Genomic DNA, 23,888 nt, shown 5'->3' with positions numbered 1-23,888 from the left:
TTCCTTTCATAATAAAGTCTAAAATGGCATAAATAAATAAAAACAAGTGTTAGTCACAGAGGTCTGATGTGATGTTGTGTGCAGGTGAACTGGGAGCTGTGGCTGCTGGAAGATGCCAGTCGAGCGGAGCTTCCTGTCACAGAGAACAGTGAGGACACACTTCCTGTCGGCATGGCCATTGATTACACCAGCCAAGAGGACATACACCTGTGTAAGAGCTAATAAACTTCTAATGTCCGTTTAAACTACGAAATGACATTTCTTTATCTAAGAAAATGTTTCCTGTTGCTGCTGCTGACACATCCATATACACAAAGAACAAAGATTCTACTGCTAATGGAAATGGTTACTTTTAATTTGTTACTTTGCTTTATAAGAACCAACTATCAGTACAAGTATCTATGTCTTAAATTCTTTCATTCAAACGTTCAAATGCTGAAACATTTATAGAGTCAAATTCTCAAGCTTTTATTCAGCTGAATATTGGTGAAATGCTGAAAAGTCTCAGCACAACATTGTTGGAAATTATGTGAATGTAAATAGTCAAACTTGCAAAAATTCTACTCGCAACACTTGCAGAGGTGGAGTTTGTGAAAAGCATTATTCTCTGTGCACTGAGCCACTTTGAAATATCGCTGTTTCAGTTTTATTGTTTAATTGTTCATCCTCATTTGTTTATATTAAAGTTGCACTAATAAATAATTATTCGTTTTTAATTTACTCATGAACCCTGGTTTATAAACATGGTGTTGTCATGGATACTGTTTTGGTTGTAAAAACTTGTTGTCTTGCATCCTCAGCTGATGAGAAGAGGTTGCCTCCAGCACCAACGCTGATGCTGCTGTCTACGGATGGAGTCCTGTGTCCTTTCTCTCTACTGAACCTCAACCCAGGGGCCAAACAGCTGACCGTGGCTGCTGTCCCGCTGCCTGAGGACGGAGAGAGAGCGCCTGCCGCCAGTAAGACCGCAGGCATTAACACCGCAATATACTCACGGCGTGTTTTGTTCTTCACAAAGAAGTTGGAGATACCTTTGCAGCAATATAAGCATGTTTGACCATGGGGCTCACGTCTCGCACATGAAACAATTGGATCATTCTTTTCTCCTAACAATCACTGGCATAATGTCAGCATGTCTAATTACAGCATTTGGTAATATTTCTGTTCAAAATTCCTGGATTTATAAAAATGTAAATTGTGGCAAAACATTACATTCGAAATAAAATTAGAAAAATTGCCCAGGCCTACTTTAATATAGCAAGCTGCTTTATATTATTGAACATGGAAAAAACTGTGTTAGTTTTACTTTCAATCAGAATTACACTTCCATTTCTACTATAAAAGCAGCTTTTCAGTGCGTTCATGTTTTTACTCAGATTTCAACATCATCTGTTTTCTACCTTTACTTTTAGTCATTTAGCAGACACTTTTGTCCAAAGCGACTTAAAAATAAGAAAAAGTAACTAAAACTAAAAGTTAACACTGTAAATACTCTATACACACCCATTTAAGAAAATACAGAAATTAAATAAAATTGACAAATGCATACAACAACATTTCAATAGTAAACATATAAAGGAAAAAAAGAAAAAAAAAGCGATACTTATATCCTTTGCCGGTGTCCCAGCCCAGTGGAGTCGCACGGTAAGAGTCGATGGCTACCTATTACGTAATTGCCACAGATCAAGTAGTTTGAATGTTTTAACCAGTCACCGTGACTTCTCTGGAAAGTTTCACTCAATTTTTTTGGCCTGGTTTTGTTAAAAGTAACATCACACCAGTTCATTTAATTCCGCTTGAAGTGTTCGAGCCTTTACTGTGCCAGGCAAACCTACATGTGCTAATTAAGTCAGTTTAATTAAACTTTAATTCACTAGCACGTTAAATCTATTATTGATCAACGCAGACAAATCATGATTTAGAAGTGATTTAAGATGCAGTGTTTGCTGTTCAGCACCAGTCCAGTGACTGTTGTATTGTAACATACTTCATTTCAGAGTCGTCGTCCTCCTCTGTTGCCCCCACCTCTGCAGCATCCTCCATCTTCCCATCTTTCCCAGCATCTTCTGGCATGGCCCCGCCTCCAGCCACCTTATCTTTCACAGCCCCGCCACCAGCAGCCACTGCTGCCACCTCCTTGGCTCCGCCCACCTCTGCATCCTCCAGTGGTTTCTCCTTCTCTCTTCCTGCTCTGGGTTCTACCACCTCCTCAGGCTTCTCGCTGGGCTCCACCGCAGGAGGTTTCTCCTTCAGTGCTCTTAAACCCTCCTCCGATGCTCCTGCCTTCTCCTTTGCTTCCTCCTTGGCGCCAAAGGAGGTCAGCAGTGCTCCGGCAGCCACTCCTCCTCAGCTTCCGCACGCCATGTCCCCCATCATCAGTGGCCCCAAAGCGCCAGCGGAGCCTGCAACGCCTGCCGTCAGGATGAACCTCACTGACAGGTAAGTGCGTAATCTCTGATATTACGTTAGATGGATCATCTTGAAGGATCAGCTGAGAGTTTGTCCTGTTTTTCTTCAGGTTTCTGGGAGTGGACTCTCTGGGGTTAGTCACATCTGCTCCCCAGCCATTTTCTTTGACCTCCACACCCAAAGTGGCAGCAGCGGAGGTCAGCGGTCCGACGACAACAGCATTCAAACCAGCTGCCCCTCCAGGTACAAGCTCACCTCACCTCACCTTTTGTCCTACGTCAATAATAAAGAACAAATTTGCGTTTATAAAGGCAAAAACTGACATGACTACGTATTCGTATGCCAGCACTCATATACCAGTAATTAAGCATCAAACATTTGTTAAAATGTAAAGGCCTTTCCACACTGAGCGCAAAAAAGCGAAACGAATATCGGACTTAATGACGTGCTAGAATAAAACAATAGATTTCTATGGATGCTTCCACATAGACCACGAACATTCGCACGCCGACTTTTTTCCAACCAGTCCAATGAATCTTTTCAGTTTGGGCCGTCCAATCAGATTTGAGCTTAGATCACGTGACCGGAGCAGCTGCTGTTGCACAAAAGGGTGAGAATGGAGGTGCTTTTTCGAAAACCAGTGTACACCGAAGAAAAGTATCCCGGATAAGAGAAGAGAGTGGATGCTGAGTTCTTGTTACCGTTGGTATTTGAGAACAGATTTATTCTCACATGTCCTTTATACAGAATAACATTTCTAATAAGTCTCCACTGAATTATGTGATCTGTAGAGCTCGTGCGCGAGTGTTATGAGTCGGAGCGCGTTCACTCTCTAGTCTAGATCTTCCGTATTCAAAAAATTGAGTGAAACATTTTTCTACACATGAAATATGAAAGATATAGGATACATGTATAGGAGATACATATCTGAGGAAAAATGCATTGTTGGTCGGCGCCACCTAGCGTGCAGGCATGAATTAGCAGAAGGTGAACAATCGTTTCGCGCTCAGGGTGAAAGCACAACGTTCGTCGGCGCTTCGCGCTCAATGTGGAAAGGCCTTAAAGATGTTTAAATATGTCAAACTGACATAGTATTATATGCACAAATGAGCAACTACTTTGTAATAATTATAGAATACATTTCTTATTCTGAAAAGTTTTTGCAGCTTAATATTTTTGTGTAAACAGTCATGCACTACCATTAAACGATTACCGTTACAGTTTTAAAAAATATATATATATTTTAATGAGAAGAGCCTTCTTTCAAAAACATAAAAAAAATCATAATTATCCCAAACTTTTGATTGGTAGTGTATATTACGGAATTTTACACAATATATGCAATTAGTAGAAATTAATAAAAATATATTATTCTGAACTTTTGAACATTCCCTCCACATGATGATATTTCTTCTGGACCATAAAAGGGTATTTGTAAACATTCTGTAGGTGATGCACTTGTTCACGTTACTCATGTTTTGAAGATGAACATTTCGTAAATTGTTTTGTTAACATTTAGGATCATTCTACATCTATAGGCCCATACAGTCAACAGAGATGCATTATTAAGGTGTGAAATCTTGTTGTGTTATAGTGTTGTCTCGGGCTGCTCAGAGCAGTGCTCCTCCAGCTCAGCCAAAACCAGCTGGCATCGTTCCTCCTGCGTCCAGCACTCCATCTGCACAGGTACAGCACTGAAGATCTGATGAACCAGCGTCAGTCAGATCCAGTCTCATGTGTCCTGGACAGACTGATCTGAAGTGTGTTTCCTTGTGTTTTGTGGCAGGTCATGTCTGTGAAAGCACTGGAGAAACACCTGCAGCAGAAGAAAGACTCAGACCCTGTCATGACTGGAATACTGGAGGAGGTAGAGTCTGATAATCACGTTCACACAGTCATTTCTGAGCACCTGTCATACTGATGCTGATTGAGTGGCTGCTGTGTTCTCTTAGATCGGACACTTTGATAAGGAGCTGGATGATCTGAAGACTCGCTGCAGAAATGCTGATTTCAGGGTGGGTAGCACAGATGACATGAGAGACCTGAGGAAAGACTCTGAGACCTTGCACTCCTTCACACAGGAGATCAAAGACACCACAGAGGTAAGACATGCACATTTATGCATGCTGACAGCAGAAAAATTACCATGTGCTTCCTAGTTTCTGTTTTTTTCTTCTTTTCAGGAATTTATTTTCAGGAAAAGAGAAAATGTAATGTTTCGGTATTAATTTAATGTCTGTTTTTGATTATCCAGTGAATTAAAATGAGTTGGCTCATAAAGAAAACATAAAATTAGATACGCACAAATCAAACAGTGAGATTATTCATTGTGCAAAGACAGACTCGCATCCTGAAACAGTTACAAACAGCTCAAATTCAGAGCAGGTACAGCAGTTCTTCCCATTCACTTTCTAGATTATCGTGGCCCACCATAGTCTAATCTGACCCGCAACAGTTTCATAAGGTGTCGGAAATATTTTTATACTTATCGTAATAGACCCTAACTAAACGCAAAATCACAATGGCTTAGTGTGTTTGGTTAACAAATTGAATATGTGTGTTTTTGTGCTTGTTTAGGCATGTTATGTCAGCTGACTTCCAGCACTTTTTCATATTCTTCATATTCTGTGTGGAAGTTAGTTCACAGCATTGACAGAAATGTATTGATCCATTAAGGGGCAATGTTTCCCCTCTTAAATCGATTTCCAGGTGTATTTTTAACTAACTAAACCACCAGTAGGTGGCATTGTCACTTTTTTAATGAGGGAGTCATCTTTATGGATGAGCCATTGAATAATTCACTCAACTAATTAGTTAAAAAAATGCAGATTCAGTAACAGAACACAGCTCTGTGAGAATTCTGCTGTGACTTTGTAACTATTTTCCTTGGCGGATTTGAGCAAAAACAATTTTATGTCTAAAGCCGGGCTCACACTGTGCGATTTTTAATAGTCTTTTGCGATTGTTGCTTGTCACACTGTACGAACATGATCCCCATGTCAGACTGTAGGATCTCAGTTGTCTTAATGTCAGACTGTACGACAGTCAAGACGCGACAAAAACGGACGTACTCAGGAAGACTTGTCCGGAGTTTTACATCATCAATACGTGACCCGCGTTCTCTCGCTATAATGGTAGCTAGCAAACAACAGCAACGTGTAGCGTTAGTTTTATTAATTACATGCCTTGATGTTAAAAAAAAAAACGAAAAAGACGACGTGTGTGGAGCAAGTCATGGCTGGGCAAAAGAGGACTTTATGGACTTCCAGTTCTACAGAGCGAACTTGAGGTAATTTTGTTATTCGAGTTTAAACATCCTGCCCCTTAATAAATAAACTTTAAGTAAACTTTACTTTGTACATATATTGTTTTTACAAATAACGAAGTTGAAGTTTGAAGTTGTCGCGCTAATTGCGTCATCAAGTTCAGTGCTCCTATTGGTTCTTGGTTTGACGGTCGTCGTAGGAGATGTCACACTGCAGGAAAGTGTCTGAAATCTTCTGACACTGCCTGAATTTAATTGGTGGAAAAAATTGATCGCAGCGGCCATTAATCGGCTGTCGGTGAACATGTCAAACCATCGATCTAGACAACCGATTTTAGCCTAGGATTATAGGAATCTTTTAGGATTTTAGGATTTTCAAAATTTGTCTCAGACGACCAAATCGTGGCCAAAATCGCACAGTGTGAGCCGGGCTTAAAATATCTCACAGTATTAACTAAATGTTTATTAAACTCTCGTATGTAATCTGCCACACTTGCAATTGTGCTGATATTCAGGAAAAAAAAATTGCTAAACTGTGTCATATGATATAAATATAAGACAAACCCATACAGGGGCATTTTTGCCTCCATATATAAAATTTTGTGACTATTCTAACTACATTCTGGGCAACATCACAAAGTGAAAGTGTGCTTTTAAGATGTGATTTTGTTTTCTTTTTGTAATGATTAGTGAACTTAAATATCAGCTCCAGTGTTACCAAATGAATAAACTAATGCACATTTAACGCAAAATGATGCCTTTGACCAATGACGATCAAGAGTTTCTTAGAGTTGTGTTATAACATAGAATTTCATACAAGTCAGTTTCGGTTGATCATGAGCCATAGATGTGACAGTAGTTTTGAGTTGTATGAATGCATGACTGACCAACTCAAATTGTTGAACCCAGTCTCTTCACGGGGACATCAGAACACTGAAGACCAGCCTGCTGGAGGGCTTTGCTGGAGCAGAGGAGGCACGAGCACAGAGTGAGCTCAACCGAGACAAAGACTACCTCCAGCTGCTCTACAAGAAACCTCTGGACCCTCGGCGAGAAGAACAGCTCAAGGTCTCGTCACCACCTCTGATAACTAGATCATCATTTGAAATGATAACGTATGCTGAAAGTGTGTTTTTGCCACAGGAAATCCGCCACTTGTACCAGTACGTGAAGTTTGCCATGGAAGACGTGAATGACGTTTTGGACGTGGAGTGGGAGAAGCACTTGGAGAAGAAGAAAAAGCAGAGGTGGGCAGCTGTGATAATGTGTTTTATTACCGTAAGTCTGTTCACCCGTATGCCTGAGTGTCAGCATTTGCTCCTGCAGGCACCTGATCATCCCGGAGAGAGAGGCTCTGTTTGCAGCATTGGCCAATAACCTGGACATCATCAACCAGCAGAAACAGCGTCTTGACCGGCTGGAGAGTGACCTGCACAAACTGAGGCTCTACAGAGGGGCTTCAGTGTGGAGCTTCGCCAGCCAGACACCCTCTACCCCCTCAGGACAGAGGTGAGAGTGCACATCTCACATGACATGAGAGACCATTAACCAGTGTCAGAGAACCGTGAACATGCAAATATGATACATAATTATTCAAATATTTATTTTAAAATCTCCATGGGTACTTAAAGTAAATATATTAGATTAAAGAGGTTGAAATGACAAATAAGTTTTCGAATCCTTGCCTTTCATGTAAATAAGAAATAACGTGAATTTGTGCATTTTAATCTGTTTGAAAGACAAGATGTAATAATACATGGTTAAATAACCTATCGAGTGATAATTAAAATAAAAATTGTATTCATTAGTTGTTGGTGCAATGTTGACAACTGGAAGACTTTATAGAAGTAGGCTATTTTATAAATAATCAAATTAAAGTAGGCGGGGTTTACTGTTCACAGAAGCAGAGAGTAAGATGGAGGTAGAGGGCAGTGGAGGCAAGTGTTTAATGACAGAAATGTTAAAGGGCTAACCGTAATATACAGCAATGCAAATATTTTATTTTTTAATTAATTTTTTAAAATTGGTATAAAGATTAATGTAATTCCTAACTAAATCAAATGCAAAACGTTTCTTGTTTTGTTCCAAGTATTAGGCAATGAGAATGTATGTATATTTTAAAATACCATTTCAAAATGACTTCCCAACTAGAAATAGATCTAGAATTCCATTTACGCTATATTACATAAAAATATAAATAAATAATAGGTCTCCTCAGTGTTCAAGATATGGTTACAGCCTTGTATTAACATGATGATATAAATATTATTAGGGCTGTTGATTTGATGCATTAATTTGGTGCATTTAAATTGCGATTCATTTGCTATGAATTAGATTAATTAATCGGCACATCATGTAATTAATAAGATTAAAAAATAAATTGCTTGACAGGCCTAATTTTTATTTATTTTCACAGAATAGGCTATGATTTTATATCCACTGTGTGTTGAGCCTTAATCTGAATTATGTTTATATTGTATGATATAGTCATAACAAAAAGGTCAAACATCCAGCAGGCAAAAAAGCTCAGTTAGGGTGCTCCTCAAATCACCAAAATCAATCACAACAAGAACAAGCTGGCACACCAGAGCTTCAGAAATAGAAAGAATAATTTTAATGTATGTTCTCATCAACAGGGATTGTTCAAGACATACGGCTTTTCATCAGACTCATTCATTGACGTAGTTAAATGTAGACTCGGTGGGATAATTATTTATGATTCTTGCTGTCAAAATACTCATTTATTCACAGTGGTAATATTTTTTGTAATATTTACAGATGAGTTTAACACTGTAATATTTAAGTTGTGCACTGAGCAAAACAAATGCACTGAATATCACACGCATCTGACAGCAGGAAAAGCCACATAGGTTTATGATTTAGTTTGAAGCATTTCATAAATAACTTGGATTGTGCACTTATCCAGCACCAGCTGCCTTTGTGTTCTTTGTTATATTTCCGATGTGTTTGGAGCATCATCCTGGAGGGAAACTTGAAGCAACCATATTCACATGTTCTGTGTGTTTTACAGTCTGGACAGTGAGCTGGAGAGTTTGAAGGATGCTCTTCTGAAGGCCAGCCTGGAAACGGCACCTAAATCTCCTGCTATATCACAATGTAAGATCTGCTTGTGTTCATCACAGTTCAGTCATCATCTCATGTTTAACAGTACAGTCTGAATTGTTCATGCCATTAGACTCAAGATGATTCTGCTCACAGATGAGCTGCAGTGAGATGTTGTTGTTCTAGTTTGACCTCCCTGATATCATTCTGTGTGTGTGTGTATGCAGCTAAAATGACCCCAGCCAAACAGTCTCAGCTGAGGAATTTCCTGTCAAAGCGACAGACTCCACCGGTTCGCTCTACAGCTCCAGGTACATCAACTGTGTGTGCTTGTGATGTAATTGTGCATCTCGGGGTGTTACATTGATAAAAAAGAATTGATATCTCAATATTTTTTGTGATTTTGTCGATAACTGTGAGGAAGTGTTCGCTGGGTGTGTTTTGGTGCTGGTTCTTGGCTGCTTTAGGCATGTCATGGACAATCTTTTCATATTCATATTCTGTGCATGGCTCATGTACAAAAAATGAACTTTTTCATTAAAGGGTGACATTTGCCATCTTAAATTGATTTACAGGGAATTTTTTACCTTTTTAAAAAGGCGTTTTATTCTAACCTTATTAGATGTATGTGACATCTTTTGTCAAACTATTATCTTTAATCGTAAATTCAATTAGACAAATAAGACCAGATACGATGTTACCAATCAAATTAAATTGCCCTGCAGAAGTGACATGTATAACAGTGCTTGGATATATTTACACTCAAATTACAGTTGCATAAATAATGCTATGCCATTTTAATGTTTTCAAAATATTTTAATATTAACAATATTGAAATTATTATTTTTTTTAATGAAATGATGCCTCGGTGTCTTAATGAGTGAGTCAGTGAATCATTCATTCAACCATTTTGTTCAAAAGGCTGATTCATTCAGGAACAAAGCAAATGAATCATTGATGAAACATCTCTGTGTTACTCTGAGATGTTTACTTGGACAGTTTTGGCTTTGTTTGGAACTGTTTTCATAGTGTAAAAACAGACAATACTGTGTCTAAAATGTAACTCACAATATTAACTGTTGTATTTTTTTTTATCTAATCACATTTGCAATCGTACTGATACTCGCTCATGCTGGTTCATGTGGCATAAGACAAAAACTTAAACAGCCATTTTTGCTCCCATATACTGCATTTCTTGCTCATTCTAACTGCATTCTACTAGTCTGTATCATGCAGTGAAAGCGTGAACTATCAAGGCGTTTTTTGGGGGGGTTTCTGTGTGAGATATTGTATTGAACACGATACACGCTGGACACCCCTGTGTTTGTCTCATATGTCTCTCTCTGTTTCTCAGCCAACCTGTCGCGGTCAGCCTTCCTGTCTCCTCAGTTCTATGAGGATCTGGACGAGGTGAGCTCCAGCTCTTCTCTGTCTCAGCCTCTGGAGCCCGAGGACTCACTGGCAGTGGCAGAGGAAGAGGATGAGCCAGCGCCCATCCCGGTGCTGACGCCTTCCGTCTCGAGGCACCCCGCGGTGGTCCGTACACCCTCCATACAGCCAGGCTTCAGTATGCAGTCCAGTCCGTTCAGCAGAGTCCAGACCGTCCCCATACCGGTCATCAGCCCCGGTGAGGTTCAAACCACACCCACATGTGATTCTGGTCTTGTCAACATCTTTTCAACATCTCTTGCATGTGTTGCAGCACCAAAGATAAACATGGATAGTGCTGATAGCACAGCATTAGCCACAAAAACAGTCAAGCATGGAGCTCCGCCCACAGAAAAGTTCACTCCTACCACAATCCCCGCCCCCCAGGCTGCAGGAAGAGCTGCCCTCAGCAGACACATGACCAGCCAGAAACCAGGTACAAACATGCTGTCCTTCACAGATCTGTTATAATCCACATTTACACACCATACACACGTTTTCATCATTTCAGCCAGTGAGTGATTTTGTTTTGGTTTGTGTTATTTTAAACTCTGTGGAACTGATCTTTAATATTAATATAGTCTTTATAATTATGCATTTGGATCAGATGTCTTATTATTTATCAGTAAGTCTCCATCAGTCTTATCTGTACACTAGGGGGCGACACTGTATGTCAGACCTACGGCATATTTGGACTGTTAAACAGACTTAATTATTGTTATAGATGTATGTACACTGCAGGAACATGCAAAAACATGTAAGTGGCAGTAAAGACATTTATAATGTAACAAAAAAAAAACAAATTCAAATAAATGCTGTTATTTTGAACTTTCTATTCATCAAAGAATCCTGAAAAATAAAATGTATCACAGTTTCCACCAAAATATTGGGCAGCACAACTGTTTTCAACATTAATTTCAACATCATAATTGTTTTCTGACACTGAAGACTGGAATAAAGATGCTGAAAATTCAGCTTTGATCACAGCAATAAAATACATTTTAACATATATTCACATAGAAAACCGTTATTTTAAACTGAAATAATGTTTCTAACTTTTTATTGATTATTCAGATAAATGCAGCCTTGGTGAGCAGAAGTTTTTTCTAAAACTTAAACGTTTTATATAAATAAACATGCACATGAGTTTGCTTGTTTGTTTTTTTTTGTTGTTGTTGTTTTTTTACAAGATAATGATTGTGGGTCGAATTGATGAATGTACAAGCCTACAGTATGAGTGAAAGTGTGTATTTTTGGTTCTCTCTCTGTTTACCATTTCTTAATTTAATTCCTAATTTAATCGCCTGTTAGGTTTTTTTACATTCCATGTATGTCACTAAGAAAACGAGCTCATAAAAGCCACATTTATTAGTTATATAAGAATAAGACATAATGTGTGTCCTATTTTTCACTTTTTTGTTCCATTGTGTAGTGTTTAAAACATTGTTCACTTCAAATGGAAAATAGGCAATGCTTCTTAGTAGTGTGACATCTCAACCGTCCGAAAGCATTATATAATGGTGTAATTAAGTAATTATTGACTTTTCCCGGTGCTCATATTGAAGGCTGTGAAACATGTGGATGTGCAGATGTCACCGTGATCAGAAATGTGACATCTGACATGTGCTAAATGTCAAAATATCCCTTCTGCTGCTGTGAGCGATACATGCTCCTCTGTGTGTTTTTAACAGTCTGTTTCATTCATTTTCTCCAGGAGCTTCTCTGACAGAGTCCACGCTCAAGACGGTTCCTCAGGTGGTGAACGTACAGGAACTGAAGGATAAAGGTCCGCCCATACCTGTGTCCACTGTTATCAGGTGAGAGAACTACAGCAGGGGGATTATGGGCCATTTTTATTATTATTTTTTTTCACACTGAATACAGCACTGCTGGTTGCTCTTCTTCAGTACAGATTGAAAATGCATACAGAAGTGCCTCAGAGTGGGTTGCTTTGTCTTTTTAACCACAGCAGTTCATTTGCTGTGACAGAGAGCTCACGGCACAAATAACACACATTCGTTATGCACAGCAGAAGCATGTGCTCAGAACAAATCTGATGTTCATTCGCTGTGCTGTGTGTGTGTGTGTGTGTAAGTGAAATCCTCTCTGTGCATCTAAAATGAGGTCGTCGTCAGGGTCAGATTGAGTCTGTTTATTATGGGCTCTGTGTGTGTACGGCGTCCTGTTTTAACCTTACACATGAGCTCATCTGCCCTAAGGGGTGCGTTTAGACCACATTGTGAGCGCGCTCAGACCCTCTTATCTGCAGCGCTGAATGATGAACAACAGCTGCTGGACGTGTGACACGTGTCACTATAGTCCAGCTGACCTATGAGACCAGCATCAGCTCTCTGTTAAATGTAGAAATGTATGTTAAAGGATTAAAGCTTGAAGAGCTTTGAATATTCATAAACCAGCCACACATCTGTCCATCACAGCACATTAGTGTTTGGTTTTTCTATCAGGTGACTGACTTGCAGTAGGTTGAAGGTTTGAAACTGTCATCACCTGATATGAATCATTTGCTGCCTGCTAGTGTTTATTATGTGGATTTTACGGGATCATTGTTACATGTACTTAATAATACATGTACTTAGTAATAACAGTTATGTATAAATACAAGAAAAGAACCTTTAGCCAAACCCTAACCCTGTAGTAATTATATATTGTGTTTATTTGTGTTATTGCACTGTAACAAGGACACCTTAAAATGAATTCTAACTTGTTGTCAGTGTTATCATTAGTTGTTAGTTATCATTACGGTTTTGTTACATTAACTGTTATTGTTATAGTTATTTTTAATGTTTTAGTCATTGTTATAGTTTTCAGAATCTTTAACATTTAGGTTATGTTTGTAGTTGTCAGAGTCGTAAATGTTATAGTTGTTATCACTGTTATAGTTATCATTATAGTTAGCGTTAGCATTGTTTTTGTGAAGGTGTGTGTTTTGTCCAGTGTTGTGCACTGACACACAGGATGTAAGCATTTGTGGTCAGAATTGTGAGCGACATGATTTGACAATTTCCTGCACTGACAGCCTGACTCATGCTGTCCGAGCTCAGCGGAGGTGTATCTGATGTCTAAGAGTCGTGTTACATGCAAGCAGCGAGACTCCTCATCTGTGTGTGAATGCACAAGACCATATGTCCCATGCAACTTTAACCCAGACACATGTATTATTAACACTCGAGCTGCTCAGCCTGAGGCTGTGGCTGCACACAGGTACACACACACAGGCGCGCGTGTGGCTGTGGCTGTGTTCAGAGCTGCAGACCACCACAGTAGTCCAGGGCTCGCAAAATCGCTAGCCCGACGTCCCGGGGGCTATTGTGTTTTCCAGTCGGGCTATCAAAATGTATCACTGCCCTGCCCGGCAGGCTACCTTAAATACAGGGCTCCCACGCAGTGTTCCCTCTAAGCTGAGCGCGAGCAAAACCGCGTTCTTCCGCCGTGGCCGCGCAGAAGAAATCATGTGCCTCACGCACACAAAAATTAGTTGGGAAGCCTTGATTGAATGCCGCCAGTAAAAGGAAAAGAATAGCAATGCTCGGGCAAACCGCTATAGAGATGATGTCACGACAGAGTTAGAGCCGGTGAATGCGGTTTACAGGTTTCATAGAAAGAGAACGATATGCACCAAATGAGTCGCTGTAGAAACTGAATACTTCAATGGTTGCGGTGCACTCAACACGAGAGACAACACAAACGCAATGACATGTGAAATAAAACATCCTCATGTATTAAAGAAGAGTGGCTTGATTAAGTGCTGGAAATAACGGAGGATGGGCAAAGAACGGTAACAAAACTCTGGAACATGTACAGTCACACACAAGAGTATTGTACAAACTGTACTTCATAACAATGTTTAGACAGCTATAGAAGAATTCATATGTTCACTCTTTTTATATTTAACTTACAGGCTTCAGTTTCTATTCTATTCTATCAGTTTAAATAGTTTGTTTTGATAATATATTTTGTTAGGGCTATATTATAAACCTGATAAATAATTGACCTTGTTTTTGAGTCTTTGACTTTGAGTCTCTTGCTCATCAAGGCTGTATTCATTTCAAAAATACAGAAAAAACAGTGATATAGTGAAATATTATTGCAATTTCTAATATTGGTTTCCTATTTTAATACCTATACTTTAAAATAGCATTTATTCCTGTGATCAAAGCTGAATGTTCAGCATCATTACTCCAGTCTTCAGTGTCCCATGATCCTTCAGAAATCATTCTAATATGCTGATTTATTATCAATGTTGAAACTGTGCTGCTTCATATTTTTTTATTTTTTGGAACCCGCGTTTTTTTTTTTTTCTTTGATTCTTTGATTTAATAAAAAGTTTAAAAGAGCAGCATTTATTCAAAATAGAAATATTTTCTAACAATAGAAGTCTTTACTATCTATTTTATCCATTTAACACATCCTTGCTGAATAAAGCTTATTTAACTTTCAAACTTTTTTGAAGTATCTTTAAAAAAGAAAGAAAAAAAATTCTGACCCCAAACTTTTGAATAGTTTATATTGCAACAGAATCTCTATTTTGACTAAACACTGTTGTTTTTAACTTTTTTTTTTTTTTTTTTTAAATATCACAGGTCCCAAAAAATACAGTATAAAAAAAAAAAAAAAAAAGCAGTACAACTGTTTCCAACATTGATTAAAAATCAATATATTAGAATGATTTCTAGAGGATCATGTGACTATGAAAATACTGCTTTGCTTCACAGGAATAATACAATTTTAAAGTATATTAAAATAGAAAACATTTAAATTGCAATAATATTTCACAATATTATTTTGTGAAATAATATTCAGTATTTTTTAATCAAATAGATACAGCCTTGATGAGCATAAGAAACCAAACTTATTAATCCAAACTTTTGAACTGCAGTGTATTGTACAGTAAAAATGTTTTCTCAGGTAACCTAATCAAGTGTCAAATCAATATAAATAGCACATTAAAGTTAAAATGTACACACTTTTTTTTTTGTGTGCATGCTGTACAGATCTGGTATAAAGAATGCTTTTGCTCAGGTGCCAGAAATGTCTGCCCAATAGAGAAAATTTTTGCTCAGCAAGAAAAAAAATTGCTCCCTCGAGTTTTTAAGGCCTTAGACGGTTTTAAATACGTTAAATGGTATTAGAAATAATTTTTCAAATTGCCTTAAATAGATTTTTAAGAATTAGATACCTTGTAAATAGTAAAATAAAACTCTTTCCTTGATATTCGTTGATATCTGTGTATTGAAAATGTTTTTGATTGACATTTATGGTCTTTTTTATTTGGGCTAGTTAAATTTTCGGGCTACCAGAGATTTAGAAATTTTGCGAGCCCTGTAGTCCCACTGTTTTTGCAGTATGTCGCTGATCAAATACATCTGACAGAATCACGATGCAACACTCTAAACCTGACCTTCCATGTCCAGTGTGAACTGAGAAGTGATATTAACTGCAATCTCTTTCTTGACTCATTTGATCAGACTGCTACACACGTGAGGACACACGTAGCATGTAGTATACTAGAGTTTCAAACATTAACTATTCTGTACTGCATGCAAAAATTAGTTTGCATTGAATTCAAACATTATCACGTTATGTAATTTATAAACCATTTTTATTGAAATGTCTGCACAAATTAAGACCCGTTCACATCAAGATTGATAACTTATATTAGCATCCACACCAGCAGACAATAAGGTTCTGTTTATTATAACCATGCTCTGCAGTTTTGTCATGTGATGCTTTAAATGCTCAAGCTTTTTAAAGTTGGTAAATATTGTCATACAATTAGAACGATTATTAAAACTTTATAAATAATCATTATAGTTGTCCTATTATTATCCTTGAAGTGAATGGGCTTTTATGCCTTTACTTATAAATAGTTACTCATAGCAGGGCTTCAGACAAAACAAAAAAATCCATTAAGGAGCCGTTGGCTTCTATAAGAAACAAAATTAGGTGCCAAATTAGTTTTGGGTGCCACAGAATAAACGTTATATGTTTCTCTTTTTTTCAAAACTAACATTTCTGTCATACTGTCATGTTTGTCTCATCTTTTCTTGTTTTTTCCGCAGTTTGAAACACTAAAAGTGTTTACGTGAGACATTACAGTAGGCCCTATTATAAAATATACTACGTTTTGATGTCCATTAATGTTTGTTTCTTGCTATAGTAGTAAAGAGGAAGACATGATGGGTTCACGTGCATCTTGAACTGAGATGGTAAAATATCTGCTCGTTGCTAGAAGAGTGCCAAAACGGTATTTATTGTTTAAATTTCCTTATGAATTTGGCAGAATTTTAAAGCTGATACTTTATTAAGAGGTAACGAAGCACAAAGCTCATTGAAATTATTGGATGGCAAGTGCACTACAAATAATATGAAGTTAATGCATTAAGAGAACACAGCATATAGACTAAAGATCTTGATAACAAGGAGCCATATTAGTATCAGTTCTAAGCGAGAATTCTTAACGATATTGTTAATGTCCACACAGCTTGATGGCTTTACCTGTTGTAGTTTAAGTTATGCACAAAATAGACAGATATTCTGCACTTTTACTTTGCACGTCTCCATCATTTTGGATCTTTGTTACGCTGCACAACTGGAGCTGCTTTTAGCAGGTGTGCAGTCAAGGCTGCTGTTCGGCAGAGATGAGGAGTGTTTGAAAGTCTTTTTTTCACTAAAACTTTGTTCATCATTTCTGGTTATTACATCAACACGACAAAAGATGTGATAGCAAAATAATCAGGGAAAAGGCATTACATGTAAATGTATAGTCACCAATGACGACCTCAGCAAAAACTTCACTCGCAAATTAATATTTTTGGTCGCAAAAACCGTTTTAGTTGCTGTCTGGAGCCCTGCATAGATTGATGCTGTCTTCCCCAGTGTGTACTGCGCAGTATGCACTAAACTGCTGTCTCAGCCTGTGTGTGTGTGTCTCTTCCTGTCTGTATTGATCTCTCATACTGATGCAGAAAGACAGATGGGAAACATCCTCACACACACACACACACACACTTGTTCATTAGTTTTGCTTGCCGTGCAGAGGTCAGGTGACCGATGTAATGAGGTCATCGTGATTCAAGTGCATGGGCTCTTTATCAGAGCACATCTCTCCTCTTCCTCTGCTCCAGTTACTGCTCTTCATCATCATAATCGTGGTCACATGAGCGCCGGCCGTTCTGCCTGCTCACTCTGTCTGTCTGACCAATGCTGCGGTGGCTGATATTTGTCCTGAACAGCCCGCAGGACACTTTCCACGTGAATTTCCTGTGCTGTATGAGCATCACGCTCACAGACTCAGACGGGAAGGAAAAACAAACGTGAACACGGAGCATCAGACCCCTTTTGTTCAAATACTCAGGATATTTCTCAGATGCATCCCTGAACATAAAGGCATTCATCTGTAAATATGAGCTTTTCACACACATTAGCCTAGTTGCATCCAGCCAAAAGCAAGCAAGCATGCTAGTGCCTGCAATACACATTAGGACACCAGCGAGTAGAGCTGCGCGATTTGGGTAAAAATATTTGCCACAGTTTGGCCCAAAATTGTGCTTATATTAATGTGGCTAATAATTATTATTGCAAAATAAAAATAAACAAAATAAGAAATTTTACTATTGTGATTATACTTATATTTATTCTGAAACTCAACTTTTTTTTTTTTTGAATAAAACAATGTAATAATTAGAAAATATTTTTTTTACTTTTTTTTTTTTTTTTACTGTAAGGTTACATTGTAACATGCAAGACAGCCTATAACTATAAATCATTAGAAAGGTCTAAGATTTTATCATAAAATATTATACTGTTATGATAAAAATCTGCAACATTAAACCTCCATTGCTTTAGCTGAAAGGATAACAGTATAGTGAGATGTGAGAGATCATTCTCCCCTCATCACATTGTATAATTTAGTGGAAACTGAAAAGAGAGATGATGTCAACGTGAAAGATTTTTAGGTATTTTTCTAAATGTAAATGCTTTGGGACTGAACCGAGGTTTGTGCAGTTTTTTGATCACAAATAAATGAAGCAGATGTAAATAATGGTTTCCTCTTTTTACAAAAGTTCCTGTGCTGTTTGATTGCCAGAAGTTGTCCCCCGAGTTGTCTGAATGACTCTGTCATGTTTTATGTGTGTCTGCAGCTCGTCTGTTCCAGCACCGGCGGCTCATGTGGTTCAGCAGGTTCTGGCGACGGTGGAGGCCAATAAAGTGAGTCGCACATGAGCTGCTCCAAAACACCAATCACAACACTACAGTTACTGCTGATTGAAACGCCAGACTACTTTTTTAACAGAATTCAGTGTTTGTAACAATGATTTCCTCTTACAAATCACACACAGAACATCTCCAGTGAGCAAACGTCTGTCGTTTGGTATAACTATTGTTTTTACTTGCAGAACTCCTTTCAAGGTACATTAAAGGTCTCCGCACCGCTGGCAGGTCCGGCGCAGACCCCATCAGGTAGTTTTGTGTTTGGTGAGTGTGACTCTGAGTTCCCACAGTAGTGCAAATAGTTCAGTATAAAGTAGTATAAACGCTAAATAGATGAGGGTTGCACTACTTTGTTTATACTCTAGTACCTGTGGAGTAATGCTGGTTTGAGTGTCGTAATGAGCTTGTTTCTGTGTGGGCTGCTACAGGTGGAGCTGCTAAAACTGAGGCAGGAGCATCTTCATCCATCAGTGAGAAGAATTCAAAGGGCTTTTCATTTACTGCTCCGTGAGTTACTAAACATTACAATGACCACCTTCATCTCAATACAGGTCTTCATGGTTGTTATTGACTATTATGAGTGGTTATCTTGATCTAGTCTATATTATTTATACAGATTTGTGCACTCACTGATTCTACTCCATATGTTAGTGGGTCTTTTGATGTCCTGTAATATTAAGCATGTATTTTATATTGCTTGCATATGAATATGAACACCAGTATGTGGTTTAGATCCAGAATCTGCTGTTTTGCAGGTCATCAGGGTTCAGTTTCGCCCCTCCATCTCAGGACACCAACAACACTCAAGGTATCATTGCCATGTGTGTCTCATGTCTTTTAGAAAGGCAAATATGTAATGTTACTTAATATATTTTAGTTTTTAACACTGCTTTTGGTTAGAAAATGTCAATGTTTTCAGTGCCATTCCTGTGGCCAGGAGGGCCTGAAAGAATCTGCAGAAATGTCCGCATAATTTAGAGCAGTGGTTCTCAACTGAGGGCTTTAGCAAGCGTCCAAATGGGCCTCAAAATAACCTGAAATTTTTAAAATGAAGACAAAACAAAATCTTTCGAATAACATAAAACTGAAAATCAAGATAACTTATGGAATTCTCTAATTTAATTTAAATTATTATTACTTTAGTTGCTTATGTTAATCTTTGAATCCTCTGAATAATTTGAAATTGAATATAATTGAAAAAAATTATAAAAATCCACTTAGCACAATTCGCCCAAATATCCCTCAAATTCAGTGCAGAATATGAGAGACATTCTGCAGGTTCTGGACCTTCCAATGGCTTATTGATCACATTGGCTTATTGGTATTGGCTCTCTTAGTAAATTTCCTTTTTTTTTTTTTTCTACTTTTGCAAATAGCAAAGAGTTCTAGCCTACCAGGCAAGTTCTCTTTCGCAAGCAGCACAGGAACAAAGATGACATTTGGTCCCATGGGGTCTGAGGAGCCGTTTTCCTTCACTTCAAAACTGTCATCTCCAGCACAGAGCGTGAGCTCCTCTACACCACCTCCTGAGCCATCTAAACCCCCTCAAGCTCCCAAAGCCCAGGGCAATACTGGAGAAACTCTCGGCTCCTTTTCTGGCTTAAGAGTGGGCCAAAGTGAGGAAGGAAAGGAAGCCCTCAAGACCAGCTTGAGTTTCACTTTTGGACAACCTGGCAATGGATCTTCAGGATTTGCTTTCAGTTCTACACAAATCAAGCCTGCAGAAACTGGAAGTTCATCTGAATCAACAGGCACTGCAGCAGAGGCTCCAAAGACGACTACGGCACAAGGATTTGGCTCGTCTGCATTCACCTTTACACCACAGGAGGGAACTGTTCCCTCAGTAAAGCCAAATTTCACCATTCCCTCAACATCTTCCTTTCCACCAGCTGCCACTTCTTTTGACAGTCTATTGAGAGCACCTCTATCAGAGACACAAACTCTTCCAACAAAGTCCCTCCAGCCAGAAACGACAACTTCTACTGAGCCGGCTCCCTCCACTGACACTGAATCTAATGAGCCTCCAACAGAACCCAGTCCTAAACCACCAACCTTAAGTGCTCCATCAGCCATACCAGTCACTGAATCCGCTGCTCCCACCAATACTGAGCCCACTACAGCACCTTCCAACAAGCCCCTAATTCCTTCAACTCTTGAGGTCTCTTCCACACCACCTCCATCAATTACCCCACCATCCGAGACACTGGCGCCTGTCTCAGAGCCTCCTGCAGCAGAGCCAGTCTCTGATCCTGCCCCTGAGACCACCAGCACTTCCACAACCACTCCTGCACCACAAGAGACACCAGCAACCACCCCATCGTCAGCTCCAACGTCCGAGAAACCAGGCTCAATCTTCGCCCCAGCTTCGGGTGGCACAGACAGTCTGACTGTAGGAGCCATGAATCTCACCAGTGTCATCACTACAGCGGCCTCCTCTGCCCCATCTGCAGCCATCACCACCAGTACAGCTCCAACCCCAGTCTTCGGACAACCCACTTCCGCCGCTCCGACCACCGTGTTTGGGTCTACCGTCTTTGGTGCCAATTCTACCACCTCTAGCTTTGGAAAGCCTGCCTTTGGACAGAGTACCGTTGCAGGTTTCGGCCAGCCTGCGGCCTCTGGTTCTGCTAGCGGCTTCACATTTGGGCATCCGGCGTTTAGCGCAAATTCTGGGTTTGGGCAGCCGGCGGCAGCCACCACCACGTCAGCCATAAACAGTGGAGGAGGACCGTTTGGATCCTCTGACACAAACAGTGCCAGTTCCTTCTCTTTCAGAGCCAGCGCAAACAGCTCTGCAGCCAGTACTGGCACTGGGCTCTTTGGCCAGAGCAGTGCACCTGTTTTTGGACAGTCCAGCTCAGGCTTTGGCCAGGGATCCATGTTTGGCAGCAACACCACCACAGCATCGTCCTCTGGATTCGGCTTTGGACAACAACCAGGTAAGTTTTTAGGAAGCGCAATTCTCATTATGGCCTGTTTCCACAAATTCCGACAGGGAATAGTAGGATGTTGAAATTATACATGAAGTTTATTGGATAAGGCCCAGGTCTGGTGCTAACTGAGAAGTTGCTGTATTTATGCAGACCAGGGGTGTTGCTAGACCGTTTTTATTGTGGTATGAACCCCAACGAAATGCTACTGCTAAATCCTCGTCTTACACCATGTCCTAACTACACATGACATGATGCAAAATTTCTGTTTTAGAAATGGTTTCTATTTTTGCGACATCACGGCTGGAGTAACAACATACATTCTATGACAATGATAATCTCAAGTACTGATTATGCACTTTATTCAATGGTAAAAGTGTCTAAAGTGAGTTTGAATATCATTTTGCGTGACCTTTTATAGCCATACTGAAAGCAATAACAGATTGCTTACCCCAGATCTTGAAAATAAATTAAAGCATAGATGTACGTTAAAACGGTGAACTCAATGCAAAACAACAAGCATATTCCATGACAAAGATAGAATCAGTCACTCAGTATTTACATTTAATAATGTTAAAAAGGTTTAATATTTATGAATTCGATTATAAACTTATCCATTTCATTGCGAATGCAATTCGTTTCCAGAGAGAGCCCACCCACACAGGCTTTTGATTGGCTGTGATATTTGATTGAGTCGGTCACGTTGCGTTGTCGTCATGTCGCCTCTGGTATGGACAGCCAGAATGTTTGTTGCTGGAGTCTTGTCGCAACGTGTGGTCAGGACACGGTGTAATGGTCGAGATTACCATTTACCAACTTGAGTTGTTTGCCCTGTTAAAGGGGCATCGGATGCCCATTTTCCACAAGTTGATATGATTCTTAAGGGTCTTAATGAAAAGTCTGTAACATACTTTGTTAAAATTTCTCAATGGTAATGTAAAAAAACACACTTTTTACCCTGTCAAAAATCAGCTCTGCTAACCCCGCCCCTGTCTTCCGTGGGGTGAGGAGCAGAATGTAAACTTCAGCCGCGAAACTTGCTAACTAGCACATTATTAACAGACGCGCGGGAATAAAACAACAGCTTCCTATGGATGCTTCCACACAGACCGCGAACATTCAGGCACCGAAAATGCAAATTTTTTTTTTTTTTTCGTCCAGTCCGACGAATCTTTTGAGTTTCGCAAAGTGAAAACACGGGCAGTCCAATAAGATCTGAGCATTACGTCACATGACCAGAGCAACTGCTGTTACCCAAAAGGTTGACGCGGTGGCGCTAAAAGCTCAGAAGACTGAATTGAGAACGAGCGTAAAAACACCGACGTAGAGGACTTTTTCCGCAACAGAGAAGAGTGAATGCCGAGTTCTTGTTATTGTTGATAACAGACTATTATCACATGTTCTTCATATAGAATAAAATATTAATTCTCTACTGAATCATGTGATCTTACGAGCACCGTCCAGCACCATGTGTTTGAGTCAAAGCTCGTTCATCTAGACCTGTCAATCATGTAATCGTATCTCTTGCCCTTCCGTATATAAAAAAAGAGAGAAATATTTTTATACACATGAAATATGAACGCAAATAGACCTATAATTGCGAAGATAGGTTTTCTGCATATGTTTTTATGCAGTTCATGGTATTTATTTTAACAATAAAGGATGTTTATGACGCATGACAAGCGATCAGTCCAAAAAACGTGATAAAACGTGCAAAGAGTGCATGTCTGCCTATTATAGAATCAAAATCCATTTTAGATCACAATCTGAAGTTATTACAAGCACTCGATGATTTAAAGTGGGTTTTGAGCAAAAACGTTAATTACATTTTCAATGTAGCGTTATGCTATTTGTACCTCTAATTATTTCAGATGTATTCTTGTAAGCATTATGGATATTTAGTTTCTGATGAAGAAACACAAGTTATCTTAATTAAATGCTGTATATTGAGCAGTGGACGATGTAAACCATACCAGATACATACGCTACATGAAGAAAAAAATACATTGTTGATTGGCGCCCCCTAGCGTGAATTAGCAGAAGGCGAACATTCGTTTCGCGCTTGGTGTGAAAGCAGCATTCGCAGACGATTCGCATCGCGCTCCGTGTGGAAAGGCCTTTAAACTCACTTCTGTAGATGAAGCTGGATCACGAATGATTCGCACGAACATAGACGCATTTAGCCAGATCGGGGATCGGCGCATTCCCTTCAAAAATGAAAGTAACGTTAATCTTCTGTGTCTTCAGCGGCTCAGATGTCGGGAGTAAATGATGACTGCTATATTCATTATTACATAGAACTTAGAACTAGTTATTCGAATTAATGGCTATTGGTCAAAGGGGTTTGCAAAAAAAGTGTAAAATTGAGTTTGATTAGGTCAAACTGAAGCAGTATCTCTTATTGTAACTGGATGCTTTATAAGGTAAAATAATAAGTGATAGACAAGGTTATATTTACAGTCCACTGTATGAAATAGAACTCACAAATGCCTTTTATCATGTGTCAGCGATGAAGCAGCTCTTTATTGCATATGCAGGTTGTGTACAAGCAACATTCTGTA

The 23,888-nt window shown here is 39.1% G+C and overlaps 1 protein-coding gene across 2 annotated transcripts in view; it reads left to right on the top strand.

Moving 5' to 3' along the window:
- The window catches only part of LOC306871775 (nuclear pore complex protein Nup214-like), a 39,005-nt gene that overhangs the window by 5,499 nt on the left and 9,618 nt on the right, over positions 1-23,888 (top strand). Inside the window, exons 10-29 of one of the 2 annotated variants that reach the window (XM_079419923.1) lie at positions 85-211; positions 801-959; positions 1,998-2,439; positions 2,519-2,652; positions 4,004-4,095; positions 4,196-4,276; positions 4,362-4,511; positions 6,584-6,742; positions 6,818-6,921; positions 7,001-7,183; positions 8,706-8,791; positions 8,965-9,048; positions 10,092-10,364; positions 10,440-10,601; positions 11,880-11,982; positions 18,328-18,394; positions 18,583-18,661; positions 18,826-18,904; positions 19,153-19,205; positions 19,774-21,336. In XM_079419923.1, the coding sequence (XP_079276049.1) occupies positions 85-211; positions 801-959; positions 1,998-2,439; positions 2,519-2,652; positions 4,004-4,095; positions 4,196-4,276; positions 4,362-4,511; positions 6,584-6,742; positions 6,818-6,921; positions 7,001-7,183; positions 8,706-8,791; positions 8,965-9,048; positions 10,092-10,364; positions 10,440-10,601; positions 11,880-11,982; positions 18,328-18,394; positions 18,583-18,661; positions 18,826-18,904; positions 19,153-19,205; positions 19,774-21,336 (4,180 nt within the window). Of the gene's footprint in view, positions 1-84; positions 212-800; positions 960-1,997; positions 2,440-2,518; positions 2,653-4,003; positions 4,096-4,195; positions 4,277-4,361; positions 4,512-6,583; positions 6,922-7,000; positions 7,184-8,705; positions 8,792-8,964; positions 9,049-10,091; positions 10,365-10,439; positions 10,602-11,879; positions 11,983-18,327; positions 18,395-18,582; positions 18,662-18,825; positions 18,905-19,152; positions 19,206-19,773; positions 21,337-23,888 lie in introns of both variants that reach the window. The other variant, XM_079419922.1, reaches the window with a different exon arrangement.

The sequence above is a fragment of the Barbus barbus genome (assembly GCF_936440315.1).
Source record: "Barbus barbus genome assembly, chromosome: 6".
In the NCBI taxonomy this organism is placed as follows: domain Eukaryota; kingdom Metazoa; phylum Chordata; class Actinopteri; order Cypriniformes; family Cyprinidae; genus Barbus; species Barbus barbus.
The sequence above is the reverse complement of the archived record's forward strand: the minus strand, read 5'-3'. Positions and strand labels throughout refer to the sequence as shown.